This window comes from Amblyomma maculatum, unplaced genomic scaffold, assembly GCF_055883805.1.
Source record: "Amblyomma maculatum isolate TAMU_Amacu unplaced genomic scaffold, ASM5588380v1 scaffold_37, whole genome shotgun sequence".
In the NCBI taxonomy this organism is placed as follows: domain Eukaryota; kingdom Metazoa; phylum Arthropoda; class Arachnida; order Ixodida; family Ixodidae; genus Amblyomma; species Amblyomma maculatum.
Window position 1 is genome coordinate 250897 of NW_028146762.1, and position 12980 is coordinate 263876.

A 12980-nucleotide genomic window follows, 5' to 3' on the forward strand; every position below is an offset into this window, starting at 1 on the left:
CGCAGCTACCAGTGCATGCACGCTGACTGGTGCCTGTGTGGCAAGCATGTGTATCACTAGGAAGCATGCACCATGTTCAGGGCAGTCACCACATGCACTGGGGTGCCCCACAGAAGCGGATTGCACTGAAGTACTAAGCTGTAATCATTATAACACTTCAGTTAGAATATCTTGGGCAGTCATGCTTTCATCATGTCCATGCAAATCCACAATGTACTGTTATGCTGCTGCAGGTAATGCTTATGCTGCAAACAAATGCACATGCCGCGCAAATAACATTCAGTTTCTATGGCTAAGGGCAGCAAATACTGCAAGATGAAACTCAATGAAAAAAATTTTTGGAAAGAGAGCCTCGGTGAATGCACTCCCTCATTTTTTCCCATGGGTGGTGGCAGCTATGTCAGAGTGGAGTTCAGTCTCATTTTTCATTATTGGTCCTATTGTGCACTCATTGTAGACTACCGCAATGACGATGAACGTTTCTTATTGTTGCTGTCTCAAATGGCACATGAATAGAAGCAAGTTAGTCCATTTGAATGACTGCTTCGCCTAACTTTCAGGGCAGCACAAGAGTTGTTTGTGACAGTGATGCCCACTTGCATCTGCGTCATCTCGCAACAATGAGACTTCAGCCAAAATTGGTTACAGTATTGCTGGCACCAAATTTGGTTAGAAAAATTTGAACTTTTGAACACTATAGGGTCCATATTATTGGCCATGAAAATTTACATATTGCTATGGGGTGCACAACAGTTCCTGAATGAAGCCCTAATTATTGGAGTCCAAAAATTAGTCAGCTACTGTATATAAATTGTTTGGTTTGATTTGCAGTATGTTATAGCATTTTTTAAATATAGTCGATTTGTTATGATTTATTGTGCCGGCCTTCTGTTTTGATTTTAGACTCTACACTTTGCCAATCAAAATGGATGATGTTTCTTTATTCTTTTAACATGCTTACTAGAGAGTTATAGCATCAGGCAGCATTGTGTCAGCCCGTTTTAGCATAAAACAGTACTGTGTCACTCGAGAAATTTTACAAATGCACTCAGAGAAAACCTAGAAAACTCGGAGTATTTGGACACATCCACTTTGTAGACACCCTGGTGTACAAAATGTACACTTGAACTTCAAGGTCATCATTGAGCATATAGCTCTTCATGCAGTGCCCAGATTCTTCTGTTCATTTTCTCAAATGCTGTGCTTTGATCTGCCCTTCATGTTGTCCCTCATAATTTTAATGGAACTTGTAATGACCTTGATTGTCACTCGAAGCCATCCTGAAGCAGAGGTTGTCGACATTTTAGCCACAAGTGCTTTCAAGATGTCCTTAGGAGCCCCATAAAGTTCGACTTCCATTCCTTTTGCCTAACAATTGCAAAAAAAATTATTCTGATGCAAAGCTGCTCTCAACATGCCCACATTCACTGAATAGTGACTGAACGTACAAGAAATACCCTGCTACCAGTAGTTAAAGCATGGTTAGTCCTAAAGTCACTACATTTGTGATATCAGGTAGCAGGTTCAAGTGTGCAAGTAGCTAAAATCAGTTCTAGGAATAGAAATGCTCCATGAAACACATTTACTTAACACCATGCCAAGGAGCAGATTACAAGCAACACTGATGTTAATCACATGGACAATGATGATCATTGCATCCTTTTTCTTCTCTACTCAGAAAGGTACAGTGCATCTTCTCAAGTGGATGCAGGAACGCCTAGGAAAGCTACCTGAGAATGCTGCCCATAAGGAGCTCAGTGGAGAGGCAGGCCTCAACGATGGCTCTGACCTAGCAGAGTCGATCGAGAAGTTGGCCATCAAGAGAACCCATGCACTGGAACTAAGGTGAAGCGATGTTCTCAGGTCATCTTGTAATGTGTTGAGGTCCCAACAGAGTGCTGTTAAGTGCATGTGTTGAAAGTTGAAAGTTTATTTCAGGCAGACGAGATACAAATGTACAAGTCTGTCTAAGAGGCCGTCAAAAAGGCACAGATTGCTGACGAGTGTTGTCCTCCTGAATACGCATAACACCTCAGCATTCAGTGAAAAAAAAAGAAAGAAAGAAAAGGAAAATGCAGACATCAGAAAGTTAGTAGGCACTGAGGGATAGAAAAATAAACGATAAACAGGCAGCAATACAAAATGTGATTCAAAGGTGAGAAACAGGCATTCAAAAAGCAAACATTGTACCAATTCCTTTCTACTATAAAAGTAAGCATTCAACTTCATTTTGAAAACCCCTATGGAAGATGATTCATTTAAAATTGTCATGATGGTTGGGTGACGACTTAACAAATCCTGTACAACAAAGGATTGCTTTTGCATGCCGCAATTTGTGCATATTTTACCTTTGTTGTAAGCTGTGCACCTTGTGTTGTATATGTGTTTATTCAGCAGATATTGTTGGAAAAATTCAGTTTCATTAGGTTTGAATGCGCTGAAAATGGCATTTGGTGTTCTTCTTTTTAACAGGTTTCTGATTGTTAGTACAGGGTGTTGAATATCTGGGGCCCAGGTTTTAAAAAAACAAAAAATTCTATGCTAAATCTACTGCACTATTCGAGCTGAAATAACATTCAGAAAGTAGCTAAATATGGCCTATCTTATTTGATAAGTGATTTAAAATCGGTACTTCCCTAGATTTTTCGGAATCGATGAAAAACTGCTCTCGGTGGTGTGCACAATTTTCGCAGAAGAGAGTCGAAGAGCTGCTTTAACATGGTGCGCCATCTGTCAAGCAGCGAGGCAAGCTCCAACCCGGCCATTTTTGCGCTTGCCTCGCTGCTCGACAGATGGCGCACCATGTCAAAGCAGCTCAACTCTCTTCTGCGAAAATTGTGTACCCCACCGAGAGCAGTTTTTGTAGATCCCGGAAAATCTAGGGAAGTACTGATTTTAAATCACTTATCAAATAATGTAGACCATAATTTGCTACCTTGTGAACGTTATTTCAGCCCAAATAGGGCATTAGATTTCGCATAAAATTTTATTAAAACCCAGGCCTCAAATATTCAAGACCCTGTGCATGGTTGACATGGACAAGCACATATTTTGTTTATTATTTTTAAGCCTAGCAGTGAATACCAAAGTATTATATGATTCATAGGATAGATTCATATGCAGCACCTCATGAAAGTATATGCAGTTGATACACACAGATGATGTGTAATGCCTGACAATTTCAAGTTAAACCTCAGTCTTGCAGGCTTTATGAAAATAGGTCGTAGAAGTGGCACATAATTTTCAACCCAAATATATCAATCTTGAAGGGGATAGCCAATAGTTCGATGTATTGATAGTTTGATATACAGAAATTGACTTGAGATGCTGTTTGTGATCATGAAAGATGATACTGCATTTGTCATGTAATCAACCCACTCTCGAATGAACCCATCCTCCACTTGTGCCACCAAGAATTAAAAAGAAAGAGTTTGATGGTAGGACTTCTCTCCATTTCGCTCTGTTGCAGTCCATAGTTTTATTGGCAGTGTGTTAAGATGCTGCACAGCAATGATGCCACTGCAAGTTTACCTTTTAACCTTACTTTGTATGTTAGCTTCTGTGATGATGGGGAGTGAACTTGGCAGGGTGCCCATGATGGCTTGGTTTGACAAGCTTGGTTCACTTTATCCTGCTGCGCTTGGGGAAGGCAGTGTCCACTGCCACAAAATCATTAGAACATGGGATAGATGTCACTTCACACATGCGTACAAAAATGCCTTCATAACTCAGCCACCACTTCTCTTTATTCTGGAAAATACACAAGTGTGCACACAACAGTCCAGTGAAGACTCAAGAGGCAGCCTGAGTGGCACAACTCTTAAATACAGCGTTTGGACTGGTCATCTAGTGCATATGTGCAGTCACAAGCATCTCATTTTGCTCACGGCTCGAAGTCAGCACTGAGAACAGAATAAGCCACTGGTCCAGGTTGTTAGGTCTAGACTCGTAGATGGTCACGCAGTCGAAGGAGTATGGGAGACAACAGCAAACTAAAGTTGTGTCCTTGCAGCTTGCTGGGGGTGTAGTAGCAAGATGGCAGACTGAAGCTGTCACATTGCTACGTACAACACTCATGCAACAACCATTCCATTTGTACACAAGCACTATCACAAGGCACTAAAACACCACCATGCATGCATCAACATGTGCACACCCCCACAATCATCACATCTTTGCCACACCTGCCACTATAACCGCATTGCTACCACCACACTTCCCAGAAGTGTGCAAGAAAGTTGTTTGCACACAAGAGTTGGGTGCACACAACTTGAAGAACAGTTGTCCATCAGTTCGCACATCAGAACACATTAGCACTAGTGACACAGAAGTAAAAATAGCCACACAGTTGGTCACAAAGTTAGTGCCGATACCAAGCACACATCTGAATGAATACAAGGAGCCACACCAGCCATATATATGCACTCATTTTATGATAGCAGGAAGATTTTGCTCATCTACTCGAAGATTTACTGACCCTTTATTTACTCGATATTCGAGTCATACTCCGATAATAAAAGGCTCCACTGTAGTACACAGCTCCTAAGTAAATTGGAGTAATGTGAGCAAGCGGAAAGTGGTCACACTGGTGGGTGAATCACTGACCATACATAAATACATGGTAATTCTGAATTGCCCAGACAACAGCTAGGCATTCTCTTTCAGTGGTAGAATATGCGGCTTCCTATGGTAACGACTTCATACTTGCATAGGAGACTGGGTAGAGCAGTACGCTACGTGCTTGTAAAAGCAAGACACAAAGGCTTTTTGATGATGCATCTGTGCATAGGGCAAACTTCTTACACAAATCAGGGGACATTATTATGGGTTAATTGGAAAGAAGTTCCATGAGCATGTAAAAAGCTTTCACTACACCAGTCAAGCTTCTTGGGACCTGCTTTCTTGGTTAACTTGGCCAGAGGATGCTACACTTTTATGTACCCCGGAATAAAGTCTGTAGTAGCTGGTGAGGCCCAGAAATGCTCGGATCTCTTTTTTGGTTTGAGGCATTCTGACCACTTAAATCATCTCCATGGTGTCTTTAAAAGAATTTCGTACTCCATGCTCTACAGCATGGTCTAGGAGACATCTGGTTGGGTGCCCAACTTCTCTTTTCTGGGATTTAGCTGTGAGCCTGGCATCTTGCACCATGAGGAAAAATAGATCGAGGGTCTGAACGTCTTCCTCCAAGGTCTCAGTCACCACCAAAACACCATCGAAGTAATGTGTACGTGGGGGACCCCTGCAATGACCTTAATCATTAGTCAGTTCAAAACTACCATGGTGGTCTTAATTACAAACGGTATGAAGTTGAAATGTTATAATCCAGAGACAAGAGAATGCTGTGACTTCTTTTGACTTTAGCGCTATTGATACCTGCCAGTACCTCTTTGCAAAATCAAACTTAGAGAAGTACTTGCACCAGGTCACCTGAGCAAACATCTTATCCTTGTATAACTCAATTGTGCCAACCTTCATTTTGATGATGACAATGGGCCAGTGATATGGTGGCGTAGAGCATTTAATAATTTTTGATCATGACAAAGGGCCAGTGATATGGTGGCATAGAGAATTTAATAATTCTCAGACGCAGCATATCCTGTGTCTCTTTTTCAATGGACTCCTTCAGGGCAAATAGTATATGGGAAAGTATAGAACTTGAAAAGAATCAGTTGTAAGCTTGGTTTAGAAACTGCATATCATCTGTTTGGCCAGGCTGATCCGAGAAAATATCCTTGGATCTAAACAAGGTTCTTCTTACCTACTGTAGCTCTTCGTCTGTGAATTCTGGCCAGTATGCTGACATCCATCTGATATTGAGTTTAATGTAGTATTGAATATAGAACATTCTTGGTGAATGTTTTTCTCTTTTTCATTTATCATCAGCCTCATTAGACATGAAAGCCACTGAAAATTGCAGAACGGCAGTTGTTCTGGGATGTAGGACATTCTCAGACTTTTCCAAAAATGGACGAAGTGCTAACACATTCACAAGAAAGGGGACATGGACAAGCACTTACTGACAACTGATCGCCTATTGAAGGGAAACACTAGTTATATAAGTACACTGTGGCAGCGCTTTGCAGAGGCAGCAAATGGCACAAGGGGAAAAGACCATAAAAATGGTAAACGAAAACAAGCATAAAACTGAAAAAAACATTTATGATTAGATGAATAGGCTAAAAACAATGCTTCAGAAACAAACTGATATATGGCACGTGGTGTATAGGGCCAGATGAATGTGCAGACAGCTACAAAAACTAATAAAAAATCTGACAATCACAAAAATCTTATCAGACAAATGGCAAAATAAAAAAAATGCTTCAAGCACTTTCGCAAAAAAGAGTGGCTTTCAACTCATCTAGCATGCATGTTTTTTTGGTTCTAAATTCATGCACAAAATTCAACTGCACCCTTCTAAAAAGAGCATTTGAGAGAGTATGAGTGATTCCTTGAGAAAGGCAATGGATCAACCTGCCGATTCATTGAAAGAAATGTGAATGTGTTTCTCACCTAAAAGAAATTACTGTCCTAAATAGAGTCAAGAAAATGTGGCTTGTGAGTTAAAAGAAGTTTTCTTAATAAAAAGGAAAGCTCAAGATTGTATTAACGACCTGTCTAAAGTGCTATATCAGATAGTTCTTTCTTTTAGAAGTGCACATTTGAATTTTGTGCATGAGTTTAGAACAAAAAACATTTGCATTCCTGGTGAGTTGAAAAGCATTCTTTTTTTGCTAAGGTGCTTGAAGTATCTTTTTAGTCATCTGTCTGATAAGCTCTCTGTAATGGTCAGTTTTTTATCACTTTTTTGTGATTGCCTTCATGTTCATCTGGCCCTATACACCATGTGCCATAAATCAGTTTGTTTCCGAACCATCGTTTCAGCCTATTCATCCGATTATAACAGTTTTTTATCTCTTTTATGCCTGTTTTTTCTTGTCGGTTTTATGGTCTTTTCACCTTAGGACGTTTTCTGCATCTTATTAGGGCCACCATGGTGTGCCTATATATTCTGTGTTTCCGTTCAAAAAGGATCAGTTGTCAATAAGCACTTGTCTGTGTCCCCTTTGTTGTGAATGTCTTCTTACTACCTCTTCGTTCATTTTTGAAATGTTGCCCCAATTAGCCCAGCAAAAAGTTATTGAATTCTATTAAACATCTTTTCCTCATTCTCAGTAACCATAGCAGGTGTATAACTTCACAAGAGTTGTTTATTCCTTATATTTTTTAACATGTTTATATCCAAGAGAATGACTCTTGATCTAGGTCAACAATGTAGTCCATTTCATTGCATCTCTCCAATGCTTCAAACAGTCCTTTTCATGGCAAAATCAGTTCGTTGGAATGTGGAAGAGAACAAGAACGTTTTCACCCATGGCCACCTCTCGCTTCTTGACTCTTTTATTATGGTATGCTTTCTGCAGCTGCCCTTTTTAACTGCCCTTTTCAACTCTCTTTGGCAATAACACAGGTGTTCTGTAAGTTCTCTGTAATCTCCATAGTGTACTGATAGGAGGTTTTTTGTTTCCTCGTCCAGGTGGCTGTTAGTCCACAAATTTCTCAACACACTGATCGGCCCTTGCACTTGTCTTCCGTATAAGAGTTCAAAAGATGTGAAGCCAGTGGTACTTTGCAGTATTTCCGAGTAAGGAAACATCAAGGGTTCCAAATATCAGTACCAGCACTTTGATCACTCTTTGCACATGCATCCTATCATGCATTTGAGTGTGCTGTTAAAACGTTCCATCTAATCATTTACCACAGGGTTATAGGGTGGAGTTGGCAGCTGTTTTACTGAGAGTAGGTGGCCACATTCCTTTGTGACTGCAGACATGAAGTCAGAGTCACAATTACTGACAATTTCATGGAGAATATCCACTCTAGAAAACACTTCTAGTAGTCCTTTAGCCAAGTGTTTCGCATCAATGGAATGTAAGGCAATGGCATTCAGGTGTCTTGTAGAGAAGTCCACCATGATCATTATGTACCTATTCCCTTTCTCGGGTGTGGATGACAGTGACAAAATAATATCTACAGCAACCTGCATGAATGGGGTTACAATGATACAAGTGCTTGGGCCCCATCCTTTCACAAATGTTGCACGACTTGACCAACCATCTCTTCTCCGACTGTACTCCGGGTCAGTAAAACTCGGCCAGCGTGCAGTTTGTAATTTTCATCCCCCCTTAATGGTCAGCCAAAAGGCCATCATGTGCAAGTATAAGCCCAGTTTCTCTTAGTTGTCTCAGAACAACAAACTGTTCCAGTTCTTTTAGGTATGGCATCTGGTGCTTACGGTACAAGATGCTGTTGTTTAAGAACTATTGCTTTCCACGCACTCCAGTCACAACTGTGATGCTGATGGCTACGAAGCATGGGCATAATGTTTTGTCTTTTTACTGGTCTCTTGCAGCAGACTACGGCTGATGGTTGTAGCAGATGTCGTTACCACTGGTAAATCAGATGCTTGATGCTTTGCATCCCCTGCCACTATTATTGTTTTGGTCTCAGTCGTGAGTCAAATCTCTTGAGTGGCTCATCACAAGCTTTGGTTCAGCTTCCAACATGGAAAATCCTCACTTGGGGGTCCCTGCTTCCATTGAATCATGTCCTAGTTGCATCTGACTGTCTCTAAAGTCATACGTTAGATTTACATCCCCATCTGTGCCAAAGAAGTTCCCACCTGAGTCAGGGGCTTTAAAAACTGCTTTTCGAAATTTGCTTGTAGGCCTCAGAAGCTTGGGCTATTTTCAGTTGAAGAGAGGCGGTACACCTTCATTGTTCTTAAGAACATCATACAGAGTCTGCCATGTATTTTGCTCGTACTGTGCCGGTAAGGAAGGATGTGTCCAGGTAGACCACAGCTTCTGGCAGATAGTGAACAGTGTAGTACCTGAAATACAGAATTTGTTATTCCAGTAAAGTTCGCATCCAGTACCAAGGATTCTCAGGCAACTGCATTGCGTCTAGTGTCCCGAAGCACAGTAACGGATGGCTTTTCAGGAGTCAATTGGAGACAGGGATCTCACTAGTCTGCCCATTTGAATGGCGAGTTGCAGGCACATTAACAATGGAAATGTGATCACCATTTTGAAGAACCACTATCCAGCTGTATCTTCTGATGCAATGTTTCTATTCTCGGGAACGACTATACAGAAAGTCCTTAGTTTCAGCGGATTTGCATCTACATGATGGCCAGATTTAATTTTCCAGCAAGTCCCAGCTGGAATGTTTTGGGTCCGAAACCAACACTCGGTAAGCCGTGTCCAGCCTTGCTCCACAGTTGTCAACTCCTTACGAATTTTGTCCTTGCCTAAGTTGGACAACCATTGTGCTTCTAGGAGGTTATCTGCTGCTTGCAATAGTGCTTTCAGTGTTGCACAGTCGCACTCCTTAAGAAAACACGTAAAGATGGGCTATACCCACCCATAAATTGCTCTGCAATGAAAACATTCCTCACACTGTCAAATCTATTTTAAGTTTTCGCTATTTCTTGCCAGCGAATCAAATAAATCATCAGCTGTGCTGCGTACTGAAGGCCTGATTCATTGTCTTCCAGCTTAGCTTTGTGAAATTTTTCATGATATCCATCCTCTGTGTAGTTAAAGCATTGCAAAAGCACTGCCTTGAGCTGATTATAGTTGAGTGTATACACTGCTTCTAGCCAACCGATCAATCAGAGCCTCTCCCATGAGGGAGACTAAGCGAAAGGACCCATTTCTCACGTGGTCCCTCATGACACAACGCAATATGCTCGAACCATTGTAGGTAAGCATCTAAATTGTCTTGGGCCTCATTGAATGGTGGAATGAACTTTTGCAGCTGGCCAGATTGCTCGATGCACCATGCATCTCATTACCAGCATAGTCTGCACCCAAAGTAAACTGTTCTTCTGGGCCGCGACATATTTTCACAATCTTAACTTGAGCAGATGCTGCTCTGCTTGATATCTTTTAAGCTCCAAGTCATGCTCTTTAGCTTTCATATCATGTTCTGCTTCAATTCTGGTAAGCTTCAGGTCATTTGCTATAGTTTCGTATCCTGTTTTAATTGAATTCTTGTAAGCTTCATGTTCTTTAGCCTCATGTTGGGGAGCATGCTCATCACATTCTCAGACAGGCTCTTGAGAACCCATTGCTTTATAGGGTCCTCGCTCAAGTCCTGTTCCTTTCGTGCCAATAATAGCTTCTTGAGATCCATGGCATCCATCCTGGTGGAGGCATTAGTGAAATGAATCCTGGCATGCTCGCCAATAGGGGGTGGCCTCCCGCTGCATTCGTTAAAGTTGCAACTTCACACACTCACAAGATGCTTTTATAGCTGTTGACACCTTGTTCATAATCATTCAGGTGAAGATGCGAGAGGCGGCCTGCGTGGCGAAACTCTTAAGTACAGCATTCTGACTGGCACTCTAGTGCATATGAGCAGTCAGAAGCATCTCGTGCCACTCATGGTTCTAAGTCAGCACCAGGAATAACTGAAAAAGCTGGTCCGGAGCACGGCTGTTTTGTGTACACCAACAGATGGTTATGCAGTTGAAGGGGCATGGGAGATGACGGCAAACCGAAGTCATCGCACCATTGCACACAACACTCAGGCAACATCCATTGGGTTCAAACATGAACCCTATCAAACATCACTTTAATGCCACCACGTGCACATCAAAATGTGCACACCACCTGCCGCTACAGCAGTGCCCATACCACCACAAGCAGCAAATGGCTTTTCAAGCGAAGGATGCCACCATCATTCATAATGCCACCAGCATTATGATTGAAGCTGACCACAGGCCTTCATTGATTCATAGATGCAGGGATGAATGCCTTGCAAAAAATTATTTTCTCGCCTCCGCTTCAAATTGATGTCAATTTTCTTCAAAAAAGTGGGTTCATTATGCAAGTATATTGGTAGCTTACCATTGGAAGCATTTAAAAAGAGCGAAGTCTGTGCATGCAATGTGAAGATGCACTTATGATGGACAAAAATGGCTAATTTTCAACTGCTTGCACTGGACCATAAAGCTGACAAAACGCTGGTGTTGATATCATGCACACTGTCGACGTACGAAAGGCCACTGGCCTCTCTTTCACTGCAACAAGATCGAATCAAACTGAATGCTGAAGCCAGCTCTGCGGTTGTGTACAGAGGTGTTTCATCCCAATCAAAGTGGTCATCTTCACTTGAATCGATATCCTCTTTAATACCTGCAACCCCCACCACAATTTCTTCATCAGCCAGGACAGCCAGCAGCTTGAATGTCAATGTAGACACTGACAAAGTTACCAACTGTAATTTCAGGTGGGATGGCACCCAGAAAATGTGGGAGTTCACAGAATGCTCCATGTAAGCATCTATCTTTTTCCGAGGCTAAAGTTCTCCTGGACATTCACCTGCGGCCACTGCAAGACCTGCTTAGCCAAAAACAACTGACCAATGTGTCCTGCTCCATGTAGCTCTAGGTGCCAGTGGTCATTTGATTGGCCTCTCAGATCGATTCCCATTCTAAGGGTAATTAGGTGCTGCTGAACTAGTCATCTGAGCATGTCCCCTTCGTACAGTGCTTTCTCAACTTTCTCAAAAGCCACTGCAGCAAACTAAAAGGGATATGAGGAGCTCGTTATGAAACAAGTCAACATTCGGCGAGTGTAAGAAAAATTTGGTTGATATTTTTTAAATTTGAATTTTTGGTATGGATGAGAATTAGTGCTTTATTCAACATTACAGGAGCATTCCTGGTCCATAGCAAAAACCAAAATTTAGAGTATATCTCAGTTTTTCTTGCCTTTGTGATTGTCAGCTTCTTTAATTCAAAAGCTGGTGGGAGTGCGTAGCAACCTAGCTCAGCTGCCTGGAGCTTGTGTCTTCATTGTTTTTGAGCAGCATACCTAAAATGCTCCTTGCAGTGCCAAATGCATCTGCACTGAGGACTTCTTTTTACCATCTTGATGCTCAATATGGCTGCCAACTTGGTTCAAAATTTAAATTCATCTGCTTCTAACATCTGCAGTCATCATAGCTTGATGCTGCACATTCAGCACGATGACTCACAACACGTCAGCTGCTACTCACAGAGAGTTCACAACACACTGGGGAAAGTGTCTGACTTTCAGCATGCCCCATGCTGAGCTAGCTTTTCAGCACATGTGTAGGGCAAGCTGTGGCAAAGACCAGAAAAGAGGATGGAAGGAGAGAGAGCAAGCTCAACAGAATTTTTTCTTCCTCCATGCTTCGCTTGCCCATGGAGGAACAAAAGAATGGCACAAGTTTTTATCATTACTGCATTGTTTTTTCTCTCCCCCATACCATGGCTGCATTGGCTATGTCTGCTTTGTACCGGCTGCACCAAATCGGTTCCCTCTGGTTCCTTAACGCACATGGCTTGCAAACAATGATGCTGCCATGCAGCAAATGATCACCACGGATGCACATGCCTTTGGGGAAAAGGTGCAACACTGCTCCAGACCGGCTTTGCTGAACCAGTTCTTACTCATTCCTTCCACACATGACTTGAAAATATTACGTGGCAAATAGCTGAGGATGATGTGATCATCTTTGAGGAAGGCACACTCCAGTGCATGGTTTGAAGTTCATTATATCGAATGATCTGTGAAATTAGAGTTCAATATATGACACCGGTTTCATATACTTTTACAATTGATTTTAAATAAAATATTCCATGAGTTCTATATAACCAAAATTTTAGATATCCATGCTCGACTGTATATATATTCTAGAAAATACCTATATACTGTCACGGACAACAGGGCTAGACGTGACTAACACGACGGGACGAAGCTGAACTAGCAGGCAAAGTTCCGCGCACAGCACGCGAGGCAACTTCGGCGTCCTTTTCTTCCAGGTGCCACCTAAGAACATCAGGGACACCGGTTGCATTACTCCCCCTCCTAAAAAAAACGAAAGCACAGACTGCTCGCGCGCGATGGGTGATGCAAGTCAGTACAGAAAACGAATATAAAACG

At 41.9% G+C, this 12980-nt stretch overlaps 1 protein-coding gene across 1 annotated transcript in view; it reads left to right on the forward strand.

Annotated features, from left to right (window-relative positions):
• The window catches only part of LOC146170832 (leucine-rich repeat-containing protein 40-like), a 46366-nt gene that overhangs the window by 11348 nt on the left and 22038 nt on the right, over window positions 1–12980 (forward strand). The window contains exon 8 of the mRNA XM_084586746.1: window positions 1679–1845. Within this exon, the coding sequence (XP_084442872.1) occupies window positions 1679–1845 (167 nt within the window). The remainder of the gene's footprint in view (window positions 1–1678; window positions 1846–12980) is intronic.